Here is a 26,773-nt window from a genome sequence, read left to right as displayed (position 1 = left end):
CAGCAATTTGGAGGAAAAATCGTTATACGGTGTGAAAATTTTGTGGTGTGATGCCGGGATGGCTATCGCTAGCTCATGCATTATATCTTCCAACACATAATCGTGTCTTTTACTATTATCATCAAGAAATAATCAAATTTTACTTTGCATTAAATGAAACTGACATCAAATGTGACAGCATTGACAGCTGTGTCATTCGTAGTGGACAGTTTCCAAGGTAATGGTACGCTCAAAATTTATTATCCGTTCACGATTGTTTTAAATTCTCAGCAGGCGTAGATATATTTTTGTTAGGGTGGCCTCAGGTCCTGTCAGGTACTGTCTTTATGACGTTGTCTTGTCAAAAATTTGCTGTGTTGTCAGTTCTACTGCTTATTAATTTAAAATGTCGAAAATAATTTCTGTTGATAAGAAAGTGCATCATATCAAAGAGTGTCTTTGTGTCTCCTGACATGCAAAATTTCATAATAATCGCATAAACGATAACAAAAATATTTTCAAAAAAACAAGTTTTGAAAAATGTAATTTTTCAATTTTTTGAGGTGGGTCAGCAAATGCTATTCCATCTATTTTCATTTGTAGAAGGGTATTCGTGGTTAAAACAGGAAATATAAACTAATAAATGAGTTTATATTCTCACCTTAGGACGACCACTTTGTAATTGAAACGCGTAGTGTTTCAAATAAAGTTTTGGTGTGTCGGGTTTTTAAACTTTGTTTTATTTAATAACCGTTCACAAAATTTCTACACTATTCACTCCTTTTATGTGAAATAATTTTTTCATGGCCAACTGCTTTCAACTATTTTAAATATATTTTTTATTAAAAGAATATAAAAATATCAAACTGTATTTATATTGTTTTCAGTTCTGAAAAAAATAAGCCTTTCAAAAATGTCATTACCAACTGATTCCTATTTAAAAATACACCTTTATGTTATTACAAAAAGATAAAAGCTAAACAAAAAGATAAAAAAATCGCTGATAACATGATTAAATTTTCTGTAAAAGAGTGCTTGTATAATGTCTTTATTTCAAATGTGTATCTTTAATAAGAAGGAATATACAAATTTTTTAAGATATCGCTAAAATGTCAACTTTTGGTTATAAGTAAAAAACAACAGACGATGGCGCGATGCGGTTTTGACCAAAATTATTTTCTCAAAAAACGGAAAATGTGTCACTTGTTTTTTTCTAAACCTCTTAGTTTCGGAGATCCCCTATTCGGACATCAAAATGCAGCACCCTGTACAGGCTAAAAGTTTATAATAACAATAAGGTCTTTATTTTGTAAGTATATGTATAGGCGAAGTCTAGCCGACTATGCTATGCTACTTAACCTAGTACATATAAAATTAATCAAAATTCGTACACGAGAAAAAAAACAATAACAGTGAAGAGCAAAAGAGAAAGTATATTATCGAAAATAATAAAGGTAGTTTAACACTACAGCGGAATAGAATTTTTTACAAAAGCCCTTAACTTCTTTTGGCAGATTATTATAAAGAGTGACCGCATTATATGTAAAACATCTCCGCGACTTGGCTGTATGGAATCTTGGTAAGGCCAACAGTGTAGAGGTGTGACGTAAATTTAAGGGTTCCACATGGAGACTCTTTCTGAACACAAGTTTTTGGTATTTAAATAAATTGGTCATTTTCAGCTAGCCAAGCTCATTTATTTTATTTAAAATTCCAACATATTTCGAAAACCAAATACAAATCTACAAGACGTATTTTGAATTTTTTGGAGACGGTTACAATTAGAAATATCTAGACATGGAAAATACACAGTTAAACAATAATTTAAAATGGAAAGTACAAAAATTTCAACAAGTTTTTTACGTTGTTTAAAATTAATTATATTTATATTTGAATAGAGTAACCTAATAAGGGCCTAATTTCAAGTTGACTTACGACCGGCGCAAATCGGTAATGTTATAGCAACGACGCAAATCTAGCAATGTCATTCGTTGCTACGAAGCAACAGCGACTCGCGCAACTTTGCGACTAAACTTGAAATCAGCTCCTAAGAAATGAATAAGTTTTTCGCACTAAAAGTGCAGTCTTACTCACAAATCTAATTTCTTCATCAAGAATCACACCTAAACATTTGATTTCACTAATCATATTTAACGTTTGGTTATTTATTTTAACTTTAAATGTATTTTTAACTAGTTGTAACTCTTTTTTGGGGACAAAACATTTTTCTTGTGGGCTCGTCGATTAGTTGTAAAAAGTCATACGACATCATACATTACATTACATTTTTCTAATATTTTTGCCAAAGTTGGTATGATACTAATAGGTCTCAAGTTTGAAAACGTTGTGGGGTTTTTTATTTTGGGAACGGGAGTTACAAGTGATGTTTTTCAAACCGAAGGAAAATACCCCACTTTTAAACAACAATTTATTAAATGTGTTACATGTGGTCCTAACGCTGGGATGCAAAGTTGCAACATTCTAGCAGTAATATTATAACTTCCGGGCGCACAATGTTTTAGGTTATTAACAATATTTACAACTTCATCGATAGTTGGTACCTAAAAAACGAAAAATTTAAATTTTGATTATATTTATTAGAAAGATATTCTTGAGTAATATGCGGTTGACAATTATAATCAGAAAAAACAGTAACAAAGTATTTATTTATGGCATTTGGACTCTGAAGGTCTAAGGGAATGTGATTTTGAGTAATATTTTTAAAACCTAGCTTACGAGGTGCTTTCTAAAATTCTTTATGATTATTTGAATTACTGAAAGAGTTTAAGTAATTTGTCTTTGCACATCTTATTTCTCTTACAACAAAATTTCTAAGATGGCGATAGTGGTCCCATTCCTCTAATCTTTTATATTTTTTAAATTTCTGCAAGATTTTATTTCTCTTTTTCATATGTAATTTAATAGAATCCGAAAGCCACCAGGGTGTTTGGTAAATCTACTTGATTTGTATGGGGTATGTAAATTAAACAGTGATATTATATTTTTATTTAAAAATGTTACTTTGTCGTCAACATTGAAAATATAGTAAAGATTGTCCCAACAGAGAGAATTTAAGTCGCTAATAAAGTTAATGTAAGAAAATGTCTTAAAGTTTCTATATGTGGGCGAAGTTTTGGTGCATTAATTTTTAAAATATAAAAAACTGCTTGGTCGTCGGATATTAAATCAGTGTTTATTATTGTGCCTGAATTAAGTGTGAGATCTGGCTTATTTATAAAAATTGGATCCAGTAATTTTTGGCTAGATGAAGTTATTCTTGTGGGCTCGTCGATTAGTTGTAAAAAGTCATACGACATCATACATTTGGTAACAGGGTTGTCAAAAAGATGATCTGTATTAAAATCATCTAATGATACTACAATATCGTAAAAATATAAAAATATAAAAATATAAATATTGCTTATTCAAAAATAACGGAAATTTTGCGGAAAATTGTTTTACATTATTATTTTTGGATGACTTGTCTCGAAAATGCCTCATATCAAAGCTATAACCTACTTTCTAATGCTGAAAATTGCATAGACCCGTGCGCCTGTAGAGAAAGAAAATTTAGTGAAACCAACTGTACAGTGATTTTATTCATAAAAATGCAGATTTTCTAATTCAAGTCGTCCAAAAAATAGTGTTTACCATTTGTGTCAAAAGTAACTATAAAGATTGTGCTTGTTCATCTAGACTCGGCTGCGCCTCGTTCGTATAAATGTACGCGCATGCTATCAAATATACTATGTTTTTTTTGGTCCTCTTAGATTTTAAACATTATTTTAAAACACGTTTCCGATAGCAACGTGTTTTCACTATTTGAACACACGCTTCCTATGTTTTTTACGCATACTCTCGTTGCATAAGGACAGCCTTCGAATTTTAAGCTTCTGTTTTTGCACTCGTATCATTATCATCGAAGATATTTGAGTTGAGGCACTTAGCCTATGAAACTCATTTTCCACAATTGTTAATAATTGTTGGACCGACGGCTTTACGTGCTCTCCGAGACACGGACAGGTAGATGATCTGTGAAGTGTGGCTAAGAGAAAAATTCCCTTAGCCGATGCCGGATTCGAACCAACAACAGAGCGTGTGTTCGGGTTGAGAAGCATACGCCTCAACAATAATTATTATTAATAACTATTCTCCACAATCGAAGCGTTGAAATATTAAAGAGGTTAAGTGTGCCATATTAAAAAAAAAGTTATTTAAAGTAAACTTGTTTATACAGAGTGAGTCTGAATTCCTTTATACTCAGTAAACTGCAGAGTCTTCAGACTATTTCGCAACATCACGTAAATTCCATTTTGGGCAATACGCCCACATGAGAGCAAAAATGCTATGTAAAGTTAAAGCACAAAAGATGTGTACGCCACTGGTAACTACATTTAAAAGAATCGAGAAATGAAAAACTTATCGCGTACAACGCAAAAAAGCTGCAAAAATTTGTGTTATCGTTATCGCCGGTACGCCCGTACTACGGTGTAGATTAGTATGTTATTTTATTGGGTGGAATGAGTAAAATGTAGTAAAAGCTTTTACTGTAGTTTTATCTCTTTCTCTCTCATAAAATATGGATTAGGTCTATCTTTTACTATTACAAGTAAAAGCATTCACTTCACTTTATTCACACGGCCCAATAGTTCGGCTTTGATTTGAGTCAGTCAGTCACACTAATCCTGAAATAGCCGATATGGCCCAGTGTTACGGAAGTGCAGATGGTGTTGTTTTAAGGGTTCACACATTGTACCGCGAAAAATGTCCCGTGCGACCTGTTTCGTTTCGGTTTGCTTTGTACGGAATATAGTCCAGTCAAAATAGACATTTCAATTTACAAGTACCCGGCAGTTAACTCGTCAGCTTCTGATTTTTCAGAGCAAGGGTTGCAACCTTGCACCAAATCGAAGGTCAAGTCGCGTATTAGAAATCAGGGCGGACTTTGTGAACAATTTTTGTAAATGTAAGTGGAAAGAGTAATTTTTATACGGAATTTTGGCTTAGCTTGGCGTTTCACACGTTTTAATTCATTTAAAGCGTTTTTGTGTTATTCCATTGACGAAAGATAGTAGTGCCTCTATTTTTAAAGCGTTTTTGCAGCCATTCATGTTTTGATTTATCAGAACCTTCACAAGCGTCGCGTTAAAGATAGAAGAATTAAGGAAAATTTGACTTTACGTGCTTACAGTTTTTTAGTTTCTACACAAATTGAAGACACTTCAGTTTACAGATTACAAAGGGAATTTAGACTCACCCGTACAAGCACTTACAAGCAACACAACTCAACGCAAATTTATTGTAGTAGATTAACCGCAGAAATGCACATAGCTTTTTTGTAACATCATTCCCCATGGTACTATGACACAATCTTATTTTAGGAGAAAATGGCACTAAGCCCCTTTGATATTTCCACGCCTCAATCATCTACACCATAAATTACAATAAATACAAAACTTTTTAACCTGCTTTTGAAGAAAACACAATTCAAAATGCAACTGAAGTGCATCTTTAATCCAATGTTTTTTTTTGGAGAAGCCTCAATTCTTTATTTTTTATATTGGTAATCCATTTTGTTTATTTAAAGCCAACAGCAGCGTGTTTAAATCCAACTTTTAAAAACGCGCCTTTTTTAAAGTGTCCATGGCAACATCAATAACCTAAGAAACGTAAAGATAAATTGCAACTTTTTAATGAATTTTTGTTATAGTGACAATCACTTCCATGACAACGAAAGATATACTGATCTCACATTACGTTATTTCCAATTTTTGTAATATTAATATCAGTATTTATAATTTCAAAGTGTACCAATAAAAAAATAACATTAGATATTCGTGCATGGATAATTGGTCTTTAAAACACTTGCTAACATGGCTGTGCTGTCGTACCCGAAAAATCACGCGTGTTTTAGAGACCTCAATATCCACTTATACTTTATTATACTATTTTTATATTTGGACTAGTGAAGTGATTCTCTACAATAGTTATTTATTTATTATTTGTCTTAAAACAATACATAAAAACTATCCCTGTATTAATTTTAGCAAGTAAAATCTTGTTTTAATCGTAAATATTAATTAATTACAATAAGCACCTTATAGTAGATATCTATACTTAGGAATACACAAAAAATCATCATACTGGACAAAAACTACGAAGTTTAATAGCTTTTTTTGTGTTAACTTCAATAATTTGCCGTGCTAAAAAGCACGGCATGACGTCACAGTCGAGCAAGACAGGCGATGAGATGGACATACAAGATGCGCAATGTCATATCTCTAGTAGTTCATAGTATCATGGGCAAAAGTCACATGAAAAATAGTTATTTATTTACCGAATTTGAGTGTAAATCGGACGCTTTATTGCCGAGTGGACTGATTTTTAAACGTCGAATGATAACGAGAGGTTTATCATCCACGAAGTGAAATAAATGAACCGATTTACACGAAAACGAGTTGAATACAGTATTTTATTCTTCGAATTAGACTTAACAAGGCTTAAAATTGCTTTAAATCTTTTAAAAATAATTTGATGTTTTGTAATCTGATGTTTCGTATTAAGAAATGTCAAACAGTTCTCAAAACTTCCTTATGCATAAGAGAAACGTTCGACTATGTATTGGATAGACACACCATTGAGCGAGTAGGCAGGTTGCTTAAAACCAACATGTAAGGGCAAGAGGAAGCTAACTCCTTGTCCAGTGGCGGTTTGTAGACAAGAGGCAGAAAATGAAAAAAAAGTTTCAGAAATAACTTATGTATTGGCGTTTAAAAAGGGTAGCCTTAGTTAAAAGACTTCTAATTCTACCTTATGACATTCCGTCAGAGTTATAATATTCGGAAAAGCCGAAGTTTGACGAATATTAACGAAACACTTGGAAATATTTTAAATGAACCAACTAGAGAAGGGGTCCTTAAGGGTCAAATTTGCGTACCATGCGTCCCTTCTCCTTGCCCCACTTGGCTTCACAACAAATCTCACTACGCCCAGTCTATCCAATATTTGGTCGAAGAGAGACATTTTGAGAGTGTTGAAGCATTAACTAATTAGTACATCATCAAGTACTTAAAAAATGTAATCATTTTTCAAGTAGTATACAGGGTGTCTCAGCTAAGGCTTTCGAGCCTGATATCTCAGATATTTGTCAACGCAATTTTATGAAATTTAAAATGCAGATACTTTATAAGAGAAAGATTAAATTCCAATTAATGCAACAACTCAAGTCTTAAAAACGTAATTTTTACATGCCTTTTTAAAATGTTAAGCCTTGTAAGACTTATATTAAAAAAATTATCGTTAGTGAAAAATGATGTCAGAAAAAACTTGTTCGTGGAAGACGTCTGTTTCGCGAGAAAAATAAGAAACAAATTGTTAAACTTGGGTACAGATGCAAAAGCGTAGATCTCTATGGGACAAATGAGCACTACCATTGAATTTTGGTCAATCCTACTCGCACAAACGTAACTGTCACGCAATGGACATTTCACAATTATCTCTCATCCATACAAAGTTAAAAAACAATATTTTTGACTTACTTTTGGTACTGGATGCGTTAATTCTTTCAAAAATGACTAAAAGACTGAACAACAACTGAAAAATTCTGTACACATGAACATTCAGGACTTTGGAAATGTTTCGTACACTGCTGATTGGATTCTCTTCAAAAGTTTGAATTACAGCCCTAATTATTACTTCGTTTCCAGTGACGTGTTTTGTCCTCACTCGATTTAGTTCAGGTACGCTTCCTGTGTCTTCAAAGTATTGCCGATTCTTTGAACTTTAAACTTCATAAATAACATTTTACATAAAGTCTAACAGAAATTTCAGCCATTATTGTTGGTTTTTAAAGTAATTTCACCATATTAAAACAATTTTACTTTTCTGACAGCGCACACACTTTTGCCTTTTTTTCAGTAGTACACAAAATGCCGTATAGAAATGCTTCATCAATTGTTTCAAAAGGTGACTGCCCAAATTACTATCAAAATTTGGATTAAGTTTTTAACAACAAAATTTATTTTTTTCTTGGATCAGCCGAGCGATTTGGTTAATTTTTTGTGTGGCCATTTGTTTTTCGGGGTTTAATGATCCAACGGTAATTTGGCTTAATTTTAAATAAAAGAAATATGTTTTAAAATTTAATTTTTTAACTTGAGGTCATTTTTGCCCCTAAAATATGTGCATTCTAAATTTCATAACAATCCGTTGACAAATAACTGAGATATTAAGCTCGAAAGTCTTAGCTGAGACACTCTTTTTAATGACCGTAATAGAGACCGTAATAGATAAAATTACAAAATTTGATACCGTTGATAACTTTTATACGCCTAATCGAACTGCAAAATAAAATGTGGAAATTTTTAATCAGGGGCATGCCAAAATGGGGGCTGTTGGGTAGAAACTATCCTAACTAATTTGGCATAAGTTTTTTACACAAAAATGGTCTTTTGTGTTATTCGATACAACTCTGCGTTTTTGAGTAAAATTTGTGTAAACCTTATGTTAGAGACCATGAACATGTAAATCAGGGATGAACTGATAGCTACATGCAAAAATGTAATAAAGTATTGCGTGTTCGATTTAGGAAAACTTAAGTTTGTACTGTAGCTTCTTATTTAGGAAACATCTTTTAGAAATGAAAATAGTTTTAAATGATGTGCTTTTTCAATTTTCTGGGACACTATGTATGTTCACGAATTTTACAGAGAACATTTGACGACGTTCAGACTTAGTTACACAGCTCAAAATGTGTTTCTACAATAAACACATTTTTGATAATGGCTTTTTTTATAAATGTAATCTGTTTATTGATTTTGGGCGCCTATTAATATATTTTTATTTAACAGTAAAAATCTTGCTTGAGTTTTTAATAGTTGAAGTTTGCAGTGTTATATGTACCGTTGTGCTGTTCGGTATGTCACGTCACACTATAGTGCAGTAAAAGTGAAAGTTACATAGATAACTTAGATTTTCGTAAAAGTGAGGAAAGTTTAATGAAGCAGCTAAAATCTTAAATGGCTTGAAGATTAAATTTAAACATGGACAAATTCCTTACTTCATTATTTTCCCATTTTGCAAATAATTACATAAAGATTAGCAATTACAAATAATGATGTATTGTCTGGTCGAAAAAATTTTCATTTCGTAATTTGACTTATCGCCTCAAAAATAAGCAAGCAAGTTGCGTTAGAATACATTGTAAAAGACAATAATAAATCCACGAAAATGTCAAAGCTAGGTTAATTGTATTGGGTAAAAATTGGTCACAAGTGCATGATTTTAAATTAATTAGGTGGAAATAAATAATTTACGTCTGTGCACGTCATTATTACGTTTCGAGACCTCTTTAACTAGTTCGTTAAAATCACACAAGTGCGAACGACTACCGTGGCCAGTTTTCCAATAGAGTCTTTCTGTCTCCATGAACTTGAAAGTGAAGAAGGAGGACTCATGGTATAAGCCGTACTTCCACACCATACCGTGCATTAGTACACTTTCTGTCTCCGTGCTCGTCAGTTTAACTTACTTTTCCGTAATCGATGTGTAATAAATCAGTGGTATTTAACTCCAGACATATCTTTTGGGAGTAGATCTTAATTCAAGTGAGTATTTTTTCTTTTTTCATTCATCTATTTCAACTTTTTTTATCAATTTTTTTTTTACCAATCTCAGCAGTAGTTAGACAAACCTTAAATTAATGAGGTCTATCGAATCAAACAAATTTGGGTTTCATGCTTAAAATTTCGTGAAATAAAGTGAAATCACTGTATTCAGAGAAATGCTTATTGTTTTTGTGTCACAGTTAAGGAAACTTTATGATTTACAGTAAAAATAATTAATGTAAGTTCAAGATGTGTTTTTTGCGCAGGTAATTAGCGTAATTAAATCCGCAACTTTGCAGCAATAAACGATCATAAACGTGGTAGCAAAAATATTGGACATTAATTAAAACAGTTAGGTGAAGCGGACAAAACGGATTTTCATTGATTTGGAGTCTAATTGACTTACAAAAATACTAATTTGTAAATAATATAATTATATCAGTGGTTGAGATACAATTTGAGACTCTAAACAATCACTAAACTACAAAAAATGTATTCCAAAAAAAATCGTTTTAAAAAATTTCAGGGATAATTTATTCCCCCTCATAAAATAAATCGTCCGATTTACACTCAAATTCGTTAAATAAACAACTATTATTAAATTTATAATTTTATCGTTCAGACTCAATCTTTTAACCGAAAACCATTCATCGATGATTGAATAAAACGAAAACCGAGACTAACTGTCAACTTTTTTATTTATTTGTTAAATACACACTGTTCAGAAATTGTTGCTTATCAAGTCACATAAGAAATTAAAATGTAGATAATGTGCCGTTTAATTTAAATCATGAATGCAGTCAAAACTCCATATCCGTCAAAATAATGTAAAAATGCTTCAAATCTATCAACGAAAGAGTACCTACAGTACATCAAAAATCACGGTAATACAGGGTGTTAGGGAGTTGTTTAGCAATATAGTTGGATCCAACAATATTTGAGACTCATTATAGAATAAGCCGATTGGCCCTCACAATGGTTTATATCCCTTGCGGTAAAGATGCCATAAACTTTATATTTCTTAAGGCAGGCACGTTTCAAACGTTTGTCCGGAGTGATGGACCGTAGCAGTGTGTGGGCTCTCACCAAAGATATATTCAAAACAATTTCATTAATATATAGGTATAGTATTTCTAAAATGTTTGTTCACAAATAAATTAATCTAATAAACTAATTAATCTAATGAATTTCACAATTTTTGTCTGGATTAAATTAAAAGTTTACTATGAAAATTACTGAATATGGCTGAATATGGCGAATCTTCAGAGTGATACACTCTGTGCAACCCCGATTAAATAAAATTTATGTCATAAATTTTGAGAAGGTCTAAAATAGATTAACAAAATTTAGCTTGTATACAGGATGTCTCAGCTAAGACTTTCGAGCTTAATATTTCAGTTATTTGTCAACGGATTGTTATGAAATTTAGAATGCACATATTTTAGGAGGTGGTTTTTCAATTAGGGGCAAAAAAATGATCACAAGCTAAAAATGAAATTTTGAAACACATTTCTTTTATTTAAAATTAAGCCAAATTACCGTTGGATCATTAAACCTTAAAAAATAAATGGCCACACAAAAATTAACCAAATCGCTCGGCTGATCCAAGAAAAAAATTAAATTTTGTTGTTAAAAACTTAATCCAAATTTTGATAGTAATTTGTGCAGTCACCATTGAAAAAATTGATGAAGCATTTCTATGCGGCATTTTGTGTACCACTGAAAAAAACTGTCAAAAGTATGCGCGCTGTGAGAAAAGTAAAATTGTTTTGATTTGGTAAAATTACTTTAAAAACCAAAAACAGTGGCTGAAATATCTGTGTTGTTGCAAAAGGAATCAATATTGGCCTATGGAAAGTGTCGTTGGACTTTTATTAAATTTAAAGTTCAAAGAATCGTTAATAATTTAAAGACACAGGAAGCGTACCTGTAATTCAAGCTTTTAAAGAGATTCCAATCAGCAGTGTACGAAACATTTCCAAAGTCCTGAATGTTCAAGTGTCTATAGTTTTTCAGTTGTTTTTCAGTCTTGTAGTTCTTTTTGAAAGAATTAAAGCATCCAGTACCAAAAGTAAGTCAAAAATATTGTTTTTTAACTTTGTATGAGTGAATGGTTTCTTGCGTGACAGTTACGTTTCTGCGAGTAAGATTGACTAAAATTCAATGGTAGTACTCATTTGTCTCATAGAGATCTACGCTTTTGCATCTGTACTCACGTTTAACAATTTGTTTCTCATTTTTCTCGCGAAACAGACGTCTTCCACGAACGAGTTTTTTCTGACAGCATGTTTCACTGACGATACATTTTTTAATATAAGTCCTAAAAGGCTTAACATTTTATAAAGGCATGTAAAAATTACGTTTTTAAGACTTGAGTTGTTGCGTTAATTGGATTTTAATCTTTATCTTTTAAAATATCTACATTTTAAATTTCATAAAAATCCGTTGACAAATATCTAAGATATCAGGCTCGAAAGTCTTAGGTGAGACACCCTGTATATATAAACCAATCACAAATATTTCTACTATATTTTGTATGTGAATATGTCATGATCAGATGAGTTAAAAACCATCATTTTTCCACAAGGTGCATACTTTCTTCAATTTTTTTTATTAATCCACCTGTTGATAGTTACTGTGTGGTTGACGGTAGTTTTTTCCTTTTTGAGATTCAAATCGTGGCTAGCAAGTTCATTTGTGTGAGAGGTTCGAACTTCAATTCTGGCATACATTTTTTCGTTATTTTTTGTAAAATGTAATAACAAAACACAAATTGAAGTAAAAGAATTACGTAGAAGATCAAGAAGTTATTTTATCTCTGCCGTTTTGTACTGACAATTTGAAAGTACACGCCACAGTAGGTACACGCTAATTTTTGTCATTCTATTTCAGAGCTTCTCAAAGTTTGGGACTTAGTCATCCCAAATTTTCATTGTATGTGTTTTATGATTTTTAGAAATTTTACCCCCAAGGGGTTAACTATACAAATCCGTCATTTTTGAACTTTTAAATCCATGACAATTGGTATTTGGACTTTCGGTGAAAAATGAAGAAATGTGTGTTTTATAATTTTTCAAATTTCCACCCCTAAGAGGATTAAATTTTAAAATCCGTTATTTTTGAAGCTATATTAATGAAAATTGATGTGTAAGCTTGCGGTTAAAATGAAGAAAGGCGTGTTTCTGGATTTTTTGAAGTTCCACCTCCCAAGGGGGTTAAATATAAAAATATGTAAATTCTAGTAATAAAAATAGGTAATTGGGCTATACTTAAAAAAACTTAAAAAAAACGCGTGTTAAATGTTTGTTGGAAATTCCACCTTTAAGGTGTTTAAATGTAAAAATCATTCATTAAAGAAATGTGCAGTTCGGGTTTTTGAGAACTTCTACTCCCATAAGGGTTAAATACAAAAATCCGCCATTTTTGAAGTTATACCGGGTGCTCAAAAACCGAAGCACCAACTCAATGGAGTGTGGTAAAGAATTGCTTACATATAACGGTAAAAATAGTAAAAAAATTCTTTGCATTAAAGTTATTGATAAATAACGAATTTTAAATAAATGATATGTTGCAACATTGTCTAACAGTCGTGATCGCAATAGAATTTGATCAACAATAAAAATAAATTATTTTTGAAACGGTTTCCTAGGAAATAATTCCCAGCGTTGGCACATCTACAAACTGTGATTTTTTTGATGAATTTTAATTTTTTTAAATTAAAAAACTGCTAAAGTCTGATGGGAAATTTAAAAATAGTTATTCATCGTTGTGTTACGGAACGATTACTTAGTGTGAAACATAAAAACATTAAAAAATAATGAAAACTGAAAAAGTTAACATAATAAGTTTGTAGCTCCAGGTTTTTTAAAATATAACTTTAGGAATTTTTTCAAGATTCTTCCCGTGATCTACACATGCTTCTCAACAACGTACCACTGAGTTGGTGCGCCAGTTTTTGAGCACCCTGTATTCATGAGAACTCGATTTGACCTTTTAGCTAAAAAGGGAGAAGCATTTGTTTTGAGGATTTTTCGTTATATGAGGTATCAAAATTTGTATGAAAATCTATTATTTGCAAAGATAATATCCATGAAAAAATTGTTATTGTATTGGTAATTTGGGGCTTTCAGTTTAAAAGAAAATAACACGTATTTTAGGATTTTTGGAAATTTGATCATAATAAGGCTAGGTAGATAAAAAGTGTGTATGAAAATTTCTAAGTTTTTAGGTTATACGTAATTTTCGCCAAGTTGAGATATTACTTTTAACATATGTTATACATTGTTCTTAGAACTTTTAACCTCAAACATCTTAATAAAATGTTGATGTTCAAGAAGATACAACGATAATTACTTTTTTTTATTTAAGGAAGTACAGTTAATTAAATTTACAGAAAAAAAATTATAGGTGTTGATCAAAAAACCTGCCACAGTTGCCATTTAATTGGTCGCATGGATTTACTCTTGCAGTAATAACGAGCATATTGCTGTATTCTATATAAAAATGTTTGATTAAAAATTTAATGACGTTTGTAACAAGAAGATAGCTTTTTTAAAGCGCTCATCTCAAAGCGGCAGATAAACAGAAGTGGACTGTAGATTCCATTATTGTTTGGTAACAATCTATTAATCTCAACACTTATAAAACTTAAAAAACATCCATTTTTGTTAATAAACATTTCTGAATTTAACTAGAATATGTTTTTCTGAAAAATAGTGGATTATTTATTTTCATAAAAAAATTGGCATTGCTTTGAGTTAGTGAAATCATAAAAATCATAAAGAGCATAATTTCACTATCTCCAATTAAAATCAAAATTTGTACACTGTACAGAAATATTTCTCTGTAAACGCCGTTGGTGGATTTTATTAGGTATATTGACAATCCCATCTAAATAACGCTAAAAAGCATTAAATTAAAAAAACAACAAAATTATTTAAAATAATATCAGAAATGTGTAGAGAAAATGAAAAATCATTGTATGTTAATTTCAAATACTCTCTTTGCTCAAAAATATTTAGATGTTCATGAACTCTGTAATTCTAATGTGCTGTGCCGCTTAGCCCAAATGACTCGGTTGTTTGGTGTTCCTGAAGTTTAAAAAAAATTTAAAACAACTTTACCAATTTATACAAAAAAAGAGAAAAAGGTTTCATTATTAATTACAACATTCAGAAACTAGAATAAACTTTTGAACAAGGATTTCCATCATCAACTAGATAAAAAATAAACATTTATAATCAGTCTGAATGAAAATTTACAGAGATAAAGTCGCGGGTAACTGCTAGTATTTCATAAAAAAATACTTAAAATAATGTTGTTTTTTAAAAAGCTTTTATTTAAAAGATGCACTAAAAAGTAAAAAAGAATGTATATCAATCACAGGAGAATATTTTTTCTCACAGGTTAAAATTTTAAAATTTATAAAAGCTGTAGGAGTTGTCAACTGAAAAAAGTAATTCTGTAATGCCGTAGTTTTATAACTCTCAATGCTTTTATAAATTTTAGAGTTTTAACCTGTAAGAAAAATTATTCTCCTGTGATTGAAATGTATTATTTTTTATTCTTTAGTGCATCTATGAAATAAAAGTTTTTTTTATTAATACATTTTTTTAAAATTCTGGGTGTTAATTTCTTACATTAAATGAAGTCATTTTAAAAGTATGTGGTGGTAAATAGCTTTACTTTGTTTATAAGGTTTTAATTTTTTCATGGGACCCGTGTGTTCCATTGATATCATAAGACGTCTCCTAGTAGTGGTATTATAACCTAATAACAAATTAGCTGTGGATAAAACATTAAAATCACAATACTGTGCACTGGCGTAGTGACGACAAAATCCAGTATAAGTAAAGGGAAAGCAATAATTGCCCCATGTCATCTCATGTTTAATAAGGACTCTTCTTCTGTGAAGAAAAATCGAATGACAAAAATTATGTTTATTTAATAAAATTTCTGATAAATCCAGAGGGGTTCTTAATTTTTAATAGTGAGTGGTGTGTAAACCAACGTACTGTGTATGTTTGGTGTAAGATTTAAACCTAACCTAACTTTAACACCAATAAGGAACATTTGTTTATTACAAATGATTAGATATTAATATATTTCATATTGTGTGAACTGTGCGCTTTTTATTATAATGTGCATCTACCGTAACGTCCAAATGACCAACATACCGTCCATGTCATCACATCACCTAAAATTTTAAAACCCCTTTTAACCCCTTTAGGGGGTAATTAACTATATAGAATTGCATTGTCACGCAGATTACATAAGCATGTTAAATTTCAATTCATTGCGACTACAGGAACTCTTTCAAATTTACAAATCGAAAACCCAGAACCTAAAAAATTAAAAAAATAAAAAATAAAACAAAGGTTAAAAACCCGATACGCCAAACCTTTATTTGAAACACTACGCGTTTCAACCACAAAGTGGTCATCCTCAGGTGAGAATATAAATGGATGATTATATTCTCACCTGAGGATGACTACTTTGTGGTTGAATCGCGTAGTGTTTCAAATAAAGGTTTGGTGTGTCTGGTTTTTAAACTTTGTTTTATTTTTTTTCCACGCCAACAAAATCAAACAAGAAGCATAACCTAAAACTTCAAATTCCCATTTAACTCTTTTAGGGGGTATTTAACTACATATGATTGCATTGTCTCGCAGATTAAGTAAGTATACAAAATTTCAAATCATTGGGACAACTGGAACTCTTTCAAATTTGGCTCTGAAAATATGAAACAGACACACACACAACAGAGTGAGTTAAATTTAAAATATTTTAATAAGTTTTGTCCGGTAAGCAAACGGGTAAAGCACTACCCAAATTCGCATTCTCTACTATACTAATAATCAGAAATTATTTATTTTCTATTTACTCGTTGTTACTAGTTTCCATAGCTAGTTACATAAATGGCTAAATAAAAAATAAAACAAAGGTTAAAAACCCGATACGCCAAACCTTTATTTGAAACACTACGCGTTTCAACCACAAAGTGGTCATCCTCAGGTGAGAATATAAATGGATGATTATATTCTCACCTGAGGATGACCACTTTGTGGTTGAATCGCGTAGTGTTTCAAATAAAGGTTTGGTGTGTCTAGTTTTTAAACTTTGTTTTATTTTTTTTCCACGCCAACAAAATCAAACAAGAAGCATAACCTAAAACTTCAAATTCCCATTTAACTCTTTTAGGGGGTATTTAACTACATATGATTGCATTGTCTCGCAGATTAAGTAAGTAGACAAAATTTCAAATCATTGGGACAACTGGAACTCTTTCAAATTTGGCTCTGAAAATATGAAACAGACACACACTACAGAGTGAGTTAAATTTAAAATATTTTAATAAGTTTTGTCCGGTAAGCAAACGGGTAAAGCACTACCCAAATTCGCATTCTCTACTATACTAATAATCAGAAATTATTTATTTTCTATTTACTCGTTGTTACTAGTTTCCATAGCTAGTTACATAAATGGCTAGACATTTAATTTCAATAAAAAATGGGAGAGCGAGTGTTTTTTTCATTTTGTCGCTTTAAAGTTTTGCGAAAACGCCAACTTTGCGTTGCAAACTTGAAGCGCAAATATTTATTTGGATAGCGTTTGTAGAGAAAATAAATCTTGGACCAGTTAACAAACAAAAACGAATATTCCGAAATAGAATTTTTTACTTTTAGGGCTGTGTTCGGGCTAGTTAGTACGGGGTAAACGTATTAAAAATCACTGTTCCACCGAGGTGAGCGTGCCACAGGGGCCACAAAGAAGATGTCATTACATGGTCTCCCGGGTACATTTCGAAAACAGCATCTGTTTACAGTAAAACCGCTACAGCTTTTAATGGTTTATTAAAGGTTTTAGCCTAATGACTAGTGGGTGTGCGCAAATTCTATCGGATTCGCAGGGCATTGTTGTGCCGTTGCTAAGCAAACCGTAGAACCCATGCCTCTCTTTGCCGCCTTTCTACCCCTTCGATCCTCTTTAATCCCGTCCGACCCCCGTTGACTTCCTTCGACCCCCTTAACTTTATTTTTTCTCGAAACGCACCTTTAAGCCACTAAAAACGAAATAGCGACCTAATAATAGTGCACTTAGAGTTGCCTCTGACTGCCTATACATGGTGTTAGGAAATGGTCTCTCAAGAATTTCAGGGTGAGTCTATGCGGCAAAATGGGCACAAAAACCTTTATACCATTTTTTCCCTACGTGAATGGTTTTCTCAAAAATGAATAATTAAAAATCGGCCCCACTGTTTGAGAGCTTCTAAGGGGAGGTCCAGAAATCCGCGGAATGGGGGGGAAGGGAGGGGGGTATGTCCACTCTAATAATGGGGTACTAACTAGGAGCTAAAATGAATATTTATGTAAACGCTCAACCTCCTGGCAGCTTTCGTTTGGGAGATTTTGCAGTTCGTACAACGAAAACTGAAACGATGGAGCACATTGAACATCGCGCCGTAATAAAGTTCCTTGTAAAGCAAGGAAAAACTGCTCAAAATATAATGAGTGAGATGGAATCTGTGTATGGCGAGCAGTGTCCTGGTAAATCTATGATTTACAAGTGGTATGGTCTGTTTAAACAGGGAAGAGAGTCAATCGAAGACGACTCTCGCCCAGGACGGCCTGTAGACGTCGCCACACCAGAAATCATAAAAAAAATCGAAAAATTAGTAGTGGAAGAAGCCCGTCTGAAAAAGAAACAGCTTTCTGCATTAATCGGAGTATCGGAAACTACAATTTTGAGAATTCTGCACGACCATCTTGGCATGACAAAAGTCAGTGCAAGGTGGGTGCCACGAATGCTTACGCCACTTCAAAAACAGCACCGCATGACGGATCAACGCTCTTTTTGGAGCTGTGTGGTGAAGACTCTAAGCCAATTTTGGATCGTATTGTTACAGGGGATGAACCGTGGGTGCATCATTTTGAACCGGAATCTAAACAAGACTCAATGCAATGGCATAAAAAGGGTACAGCACCCCCTAAAAAGTTTAAGGTGTCGGAATCAGCGGGAAAGCTTATGGCTACCGTTTTTTGGGATACCGAAGGCGTGTTGTTGCTTGATTATAAAGAAAAGGGTGTTTCCATAACCGGAGAATATTATGACAGATTATTAGAACAATTAAAAGAGGCAATTAAAGAGAAAAGGCGCGGAAAATGGACTCGAGGTGTGTTGCTTTTGCAAGACAACGCACCTGTTCACAAGAGCCATGTTGCGATGACTGCCCTTCACAGGTTTGGCTTTCAATCGCTTGTCCATCCACCCTACAGTCCGGACCTGGCTCCCAGCGACTATTTTTTGTTCCCAAATTTAAAAAAAGAATTAAGGGGCAAGAAATTTCGGACTGATGAAGCCGTAATGGAGGCGATTGCGACCCATTTTGCGGGAAAAGAAAAAACATATCTTAGTGAAGGTATTTTCAAGCTCATTTCGCGATCTAGAAAATGCATAGAGCTTGAGGGAGACTATATTGAAAAAGGACATTAATAACATTGTCGTATCTACTGTTTTCCGCGGATTTCTGGACCTCCCCTCGTACATAATTTGATTCGTGAGTTAATGAATAAATGTAATGGGTTTGTTAAGAAACATTTGTTACTTAGCAACAAAAAAACGAACAATAACTTTCTGATAGACTTTCGCGACCAATGTCACGTTTCTGTTTTTTAAATGCCGCTGCATAATTCATCAAAACTTTCCAGATTTGCATTTTTTACCGAAATAGTAAATAATTTGTCGCTACATTAATCAACGCAAGCAAGGAAGCAAGAGACTTTATGAAGAACTGAACTATGACTGGAGCTTTTATAAACTTTACGTATGTACCTATTGACCAAACATTGATTAACACAGAATATTTTTTACTAAAGACTATTCGAAAATCACGCTTTTTTATTTATTTATATTAAACTATGCATATAAACAATAAGTTTTAATAAACTTCTGAACTACAAAATAAAACCAAAATAAATAAACAACAAAAGACAGAAGAACATGACAGAACTCTATGTAAATGGTGCGGATAGAGAAGAGCTGTTTTTAATGATTCTCATCTAGTCGTCTGTAAATTTCTCATGTAAAATCAGAAAATGCCGCTTCATATCGGGTGTGTCAAAAAGGTCGGATAAACTTTTTAGCACATGTTAAGTACTGTTCATAGACCCCGAAAAAATATTAAAAAAATTGGTATTATGTTTTTTTAATGGTATATGGCCTTTTTAACAGCTACAGAAAAACAACTTGAAATTAAAAATTCCTTTGTCAGATCACTTACGTATGGTATTAGTTATATGGTTTACATTGTCATAAAAGCATTTTATTGAAAATTTGTGTTCTACCTAAAGGAATAGTTTGGTGTTAATCAAGTTAAAGTTAGTGTACAAAAGTGCTTCAAATGTGCAGTAGCATATGACGACATTGTAATATTTCTGTGGAAACAACTTTGAGGATATTTTTTGGCAAAGTGTCAAACAAATGTGTCAAACTTTTTGATATTTTAAATCTTTTATTCTGAAACAATAATGTTTTCGGCAAGTGAATACTGCGACATGTATTTGGTTTATGGTGCAAGTGAAGGAAATGCTTTAGATGCGGTGAGACAATATGGCATCTGATATCCCCAGCGACGACAACCAAGCATTAATGTTTTTTAACGACTCGATCAGAGACTTCGAGAAAATCGCACTCCGATTCCGGAATATAAAGGAATACATCCTGGAAGGCCTCGCGTAAGAAGAACTGTTGAGACAGAGGGAGCAATTCTTGATGCGGTTGCCGTAAATCCAAGCATCAGTTGTCAAGTTGGTAGACTGTTAAACATTCCGTTTAAAACAGTTAATAGGGTGACGCGTGATGAAATGCTATATCCATATCATTATACAAAAGTCCAGTCTATATTGCCAGAGAATGGCTTTTGCTTAATGGACACTTGATAAAGATGTGGACTTTTTCAAAAAAAATTATGGGGGGATGAATCTTTATTTACCATTAACGGAATTTTTAATAGGCACAATCACCATTATTACGCAATAAATAATCTATTTTTGAATTTTGAAACGGGACGTCAGCACAGATTTTCGTTGAATGTATGGGCTGGAATAATAGGAAACCAATTAATAGGTCCTCATATTTTGCCAGAACGGCTAGAAGGTGATCAGTTTTTAAATTTTTTGCAATATAATTTAGAAAATCATTTATTGGATGATGTGCCTTTGGCAGTCAGAAGAGAGATGTGGCTACAAATGGACGGTGCTGGTCCTTATTACGCTGTACCAGTTCGAAGATGGCTTAACGAAAATTACGAAAATAGATGGTTAAGCCGCGGCAGTGCTACTCCTTGGCCGGTTAGGTCTCCAGACTTAAATCCTATTGATTTTTTTATGGGGCCATATCAGAGACATTAGAGTTTCCACCAGTGCCGGAAACTCTAGCCACTTTGCAAGAAAGAGTTTTTGTAGCCTTTAACTCAGTAACTCCGGACATGTTCGAACGTACCACAAATTCTGTTAAAAGACGTGCCGAAGCCTGCTTTTTAGCAAATGGCAGAACATTTCAACATTTATTATAAATTACGTTGTTTTTTTTTAATTTTACTGTTTATTAAATTGCTTTGTTCCTAAATTAGTTTTCCCTAATTGTTGTAAAAACATGTATCTATTCCGGTTCCCAATGAAACATTTGTACCTGATACTAATTTCGACTATCGCTATTGAGGTAACATAGCACAATGTTGCCGCTTTGGTCATTACTTTTTAAAGAATTACTGGCCACACGATGTCTGCACAAAAAATCCTTCAAATTTGTGATCTTTGAACTACTTTCCAGCTATGCTTAAAAGTTTATCCGACCTTTTTGACACACCCGATATAACTAATGAAAGGCATTTAGACATCGAATATTATCATTCTCTATTTATTAAGTCTTCAATTCGGAAATAAGCTTCGATAATAAAAGTGTTTTCTTGCACTGTGTAACAATTTAGTTGCATTTTAATGAAATTTTCAAAAGAAATTAATTGAATTTCTCAACTGTCAGATGTGACATTTATTGACAAAGGATTCAATTCACTTTTTTCAAAAGTGTGATTTTAAGCATTTATCAAACTTTTTGAGCAAAATAACCCTTCCTAGTCAGTAAAGAGTTGATTTAAATGTCGTTTCACACCTTTATAGTTTCTCGTTTTTTTCTTTCTCCAAAACCAAAATTGCGTCGTCAAGGGTAACAATATGTCGGGTAACAGTGACAAAGAAAGACCTATTGACGATTTTCACTTATTGACTATATACAGTATGTCTAGAAAGTCCCCCACCTCATTGAAGGAAAGTATAGATCATTTTTTTAAATAATTAACTGTCAGTGTCAAATTTCTGATAAAGACCAGACGGTATCACCCTAAAAATTGATGTCCAACTACTTTTGAAACTGGCTGTATTGTGTATTTGACATGTTGAATACCAGATTTAACATTTTTGAAAATTGGACGTTTGTGTTAATCAGTAATTCGTTAGTCTGAAGGTGGTCTAAAATAACTAAATGTGTTGTTGTACGTGTTTAAAACTGGAGACAGCTTGAAAAATTTGAAAATTGAATTTTTCAGGTAAAAAAATACACCAGCCTTAATTCAAATAATTTACTATTTATGATAATACCACCCTGACAGCTCTTAGACAGTTGATTAAAAAAAAATCGACTATGATTGGGTAGTCCCCCAAGATACCGAAAAATTGTTTTGAAAAAATCCACATGCTTTGTTTTTACATCAGAGCCTAAACAAATTATGGAAAAAGGCAAGATTGTTCAAAGATACACGTGAAAACTGAAATTAAAAATTAAAATCAAAGTCTTGGATTCCAGTAAAAGGTGTAAGACATTTAATTTCTAGTTTTTAAAACCATGGTTACGCCGTTGTAGTATTGTTTATAGTCGGATTAGTTCGCCGAATATTGTAATTTTTATTTTTGTTATTGAATGCAGCAACAGAGCGGAGAACAGCTTTATTTATTGTAATGATATTTTAAACAATTTAAAGTACGAATAAACACTGCACTAAAAAATTATAACAAATGCTCAAAGTTTTGGCGTGAACCGTTTGTAATGTTTCCTTGGTAAAAGGTCCAATCGACCAGTTCATCGCACTCTTTGGTCCAGTCTTTCAAAAAAGGTTTCGTCTGGATGCCTTCGTACGGCATACTGACAAGCGGCTTCACTTGCATTTCCAGCGTATTTACCAAACAGCAAACACAAGTCACAATATTCATAGTATGAAAACATTTTAATCATTCACTGACACTTTTTGAAACTGAAAAATTATCGCTGACAGACGAAACAAACATTTTAATGACTTATAAGCAATCACCGTAACCATGGTTTCATCTGAAGAATAATGGTTTATGCCAAGCGTTGCCAGATTTATTATCATTGTTGACTCAAAAATTTTGTTAGCATTTCTAAAAGAATCTGGAAAGGTTTCTTTAGTTTTGTTGTTCCAAGTCCTTTTATGCAATGCCATTTATACCACAAATGAATTTGGATTCGAAATAGAAGTGCAAACATCTTAATTTTTGGCAAAAAATTTTTAATCTTTATTTCATCATATCTTCATCAATAAAATATTTTTTTAACATTCTACTGGTTATCTAGGGCATCAGCCGAGGATGTAGTGTCACGGCGGTGCGCAACTTTCCGGACACGCTGTATTCGTATAGTATTTGGAAGTAAAATTACCGTTGGGGGCGCCCCTGAGCTACTGTAAATAAAAATGGCGGGAAAATTTTTATTCGAATATGTTAAGCGTTGTACGAATTTTGAGGCTTCACAATTCGTAAGAATATTGTATCATTGGTGCAAGAAACGAATATTGACAAATTACAGATTTATTGGAAAATTATTACAAACAGATAGAAAAGCCTACCTTTTGGAACACTTTATTCTTAAATGTATCAGCAGTTGTTAATCTTAATTGTGGTTTTGTAGATTTACCGAAGTATTTCAGGTTTTTTCCAGTGGAAAAACTCTAACCTAAAATTCACACACTTCACTACTTTATTGGTTTTTGAGCTCAACATGTGTTCGCTGTAATCCATTACTTATAGTCTTTAATTACAACTGTTTAATACCACTTTGTAATCAAAATTTACGATTTTTGTCACTTTTTATCCACTTTCAAATTGCAACAATAAACACTTTATACTACGAAAAACCGCAGAAACAAAGTCAAATCTAGTATTTACCATCACAAATTTTTAAAGTGATTTTCTCTGATGTACGTAATTAACACTATACACGCAAAATTGTTAAACAATTTATTAAATGTCAACTAAATGTGGAATTACGCAAATTTCGTTACTGTTTTCGACGTAGTTCAAAAGTCATCACCAGAGTGCGTCTAGTTAATTTTATTACCGAATAATTCTTTTTTATTGTAATGTTGCGCCCTTTGCGTAATTGGCTAGGGAAGTACATTCACTGTTGGAATAACTTTTTGCTCCGATTATAAGGCACCAACTACCTCAAAATATATTTCAAAAAAATTTATTCTTGAAAAATGATCACATTTTTGAAGTACTTGATAATGTACTAATTTGTTTTTTATAGTTAGACGCAAAACTTCAATACTTTTGCCCAACTTTGTCTACAATTTTTTTTGCAAAGTTCTCTAAAACGTTAAACTGATTTAAAATTAAATTAGTTGTTTAGACTCATTTATAAAAAATACATGATACATGAATAATTATACTACACACAATAAACATATTCATGTATATTTCAACAAAAATTTTTTTTTATGTCAGTGATAAAAGTGCTTACTTAAAATGTTTACTAAAAATGGTGCTTGTTATTTAGATTAAATGCAAGAACGGTTTCCATTTAAACATATTTTTATCGCACAAATAGTTAACTGTGAAGCTACTTTTTAACTATACTGTTCCTGTGCTTCGTCAAGTGTTCAGTTTATTATCAAAATTTTTGTAACTTGTTTCCAAAATTACGGTATGTTTTACCTAAAAAAATACTGCTTATCTTAACTAAACATTTCCAAATCTAGAGTTGCTCTTTGTCCTGTCAAGGGACAACTCTGGATTTTTTGGGAAAATGTGTTGAGAAAGCACACAATTAATTTGTTGTTTAAAATTACTTTGTATACTTATTTGTTCAAGACTCGTTACCTGCATCATCAGTTGTTCAAAATTCTTGATTTTGTTAACAGTGGGAATAATATAATACATTTTTATGTTGTGCGTAACGAACACTGTTTCCATTTATTATTAAAATTTAAACTTTTCGCAATAATGTACAAATTACAGAAACAAAAGCTAATTTATTTACGAAAGTCCTCAGGTCACGGATTTCACGAATATTAATTCGCACTTGTTTTATATTGGTTGAATGCCTGTAACTTCTAAACAAAAACAAATTTTGCAACTCTGTTTATGCGTACGTATTGCTACAGTTTCAATTGTATCTAAGGAATTGATCAGTTTGTTACTCGTCAATTAAGTTCTTCAAAAATTACAGCAATTTTTTTCACAACCACAAAAGTGTGACCTAATTGCATGCAACTAAATTTGTCGGTCAATTGTAACACCAACTGTGCAATAAAAAAAATTAGAATACTGTGTTAGGGAGTTAGGGTGTCCAAATTCATAAATAAATCCACGAATTTATTATTACTTAATAATATTTTCCAGATTTTTTGGGAAATTAAAGAAAATGGCAAATGGAACTGTAGATAAAACCTTTAAGGGGGTTTACCATTTCCTCTTCACAGAACTTGGAGGTATGTGAATACTACTGTTAAGTGATTTTTTATTACATTTTTTTCTAGATCCTCGGACAAACGATTGGTTTTTGGTGACCCATCCTGTGATTTTTCCTATTGTTGGTTTCTATTTGTATTTTGTAACAAAACTCGGCCCTCGGCTAATGAAAGATCGTCCGCCTTTCGACTTTAAATTAATTTTAATATTATATAACGCTTTTCAAGTGGTTTTAAGTATTTGGCTCTTTTGGGAAGTGAGTTGACAAAACACTTAAGTTGGCAATAATTAATTTTTATGTCATCAGGCGCTGGAGGGAGCTTATTGGGACAAATACAGTTGGAAGTGTGAGCCTGTGGACTTTTCTTGGTCACCTCATGCTTTAAGAGTGGCTCGAGGTGTTTATATTTTCTATTTAGCGAAAATATCTGAGCTCCTAGACACCGTATTTTTCGTTTTGCGAAAGAAGAACAATCAAGTGTCGTTTCTCCACTTGTATCACCACGCTGTGATGCCGATGATTAGCTGGGGAGTTGTGAAGTATATGCCAGGAGGGCATGCTATATTTATTGGGTTCATTAATAGTTTCGTTCACATAATAATGTACACATATTACTTGCTTGCTGCAATGGGACCCCAGTTTCAAAAATACCTCTGGTGGAAAAAACATATCACAAATCTACAAATGGTAATTACATCATATTAAGTAAATTATTGAGTACCTATGGGTGGTAAGCGTACCGTATCGTTTTCACCGTTTCACTCATAATTACTCTCTGTCACTATTGTCAACGGTTGTAATTTGCTGTTTTTTTGCAGATACAGTTCTGTGTGGCTTTCTTGCACAGCAGTCAGTTACTTTTCTACGATTGTGGATATCCAAGGTGGTCGGTATTTTTCACGTTGCCAAATGCTGTTTTCTTCTATTATCTATTTGACAATTTCTACAAACAAGCCTACAAATATGGAAGACGGATGGAGAAAAATGAAAAGAGCAATGGAATACAAAATGGTTACCACATAAAAACGCACTAATATTTTAAATGTTTGATGGCATAATTCTTATGTACATTTATACAAATTCACATTAAAAATTAACCAGGGAAATGGCGTTACGTACCTACTCAGCGTCTCAGCGAGGTGGTAAAGCCCGTTATTAACCTTTAAATGTTTGAAAATTAATCTTTTTTTACCCTCCGCCTTATTTAACATCATTTTGAAGTATAGACGAAGGTGTTTTGGAAATAAGCTACAAAACAAGCTTGTTTTGTTATATGAACACCTTATACAGGCGTATATAAAAACTGGGGAATTTGGAGTTCAGAGCATTGTAGTAGTCACTTTAGTAGTCCAAGTTTTAAATTAGCTTTATTTTGGAGTAAAAAAATTTTAAATTTTGCTAATTTTTTTCTGATTTTTAAGGACAAG

At 32.5% G+C, this 26,773-nt stretch overlaps 1 protein-coding gene and 1 long non-coding RNA gene across 5 annotated transcripts; both read left to right on the top strand.

Annotated features, from left to right (window-relative positions):
* Positions 1–4,823: 4,823 nt before the first annotated feature.
* Positions 4,824–26,527, top strand: sit (stuck in traffic). 4 transcript variants are annotated; one of them, XM_064354832.1, is made up of 5 exons: positions 4,824–4,945; positions 25,277–25,365; positions 25,414–25,601; positions 25,653–26,033; positions 26,165–26,527. In XM_064354832.1, the coding sequence occupies exons 2-5, from the start codon at positions 25,299–25,301 to the stop codon at positions 26,378–26,380; spliced, it is 852 nt and encodes a 283-aa protein (XP_064210902.1). In that variant the 5' UTR covers positions 4,824–4,945; positions 25,277–25,298; the 3' UTR covers positions 26,381–26,527. The 4 variants fall into 4 exon arrangements, with proteins under 4 accessions (XP_064210902.1, XP_968563.2, XP_064210901.1 ...); XM_963470.5 differs by lacking the exon at positions 4,824–4,945 and adding an exon at positions 9,332–9,584; XM_064354831.1 differs by lacking the exon at positions 4,824–4,945 and adding an exon at positions 20,066–20,317.
* Positions 20,324–21,354, top strand: LOC135265380 (uncharacterized). The gene is made up of 2 exons (XR_010333021.1): positions 20,324–20,738; positions 20,808–21,354. It is a non-coding gene; the product is annotated as an uncharacterized LOC135265380 (long non-coding RNA).
* Positions 26,528–26,773: the final 246 nt, after the last annotated feature.

The sequence above is a fragment of the Tribolium castaneum genome, chromosome 2, assembly GCF_031307605.1.
Source record: "Tribolium castaneum strain GA2 chromosome 2, icTriCast1.1, whole genome shotgun sequence".
Classification (NCBI taxonomy): domain Eukaryota; kingdom Metazoa; phylum Arthropoda; class Insecta; order Coleoptera; family Tenebrionidae; genus Tribolium; species Tribolium castaneum.
The sequence above is the reverse complement of the archived record's forward strand: the minus strand, read 5'-3'. Positions and strand labels throughout refer to the sequence as shown.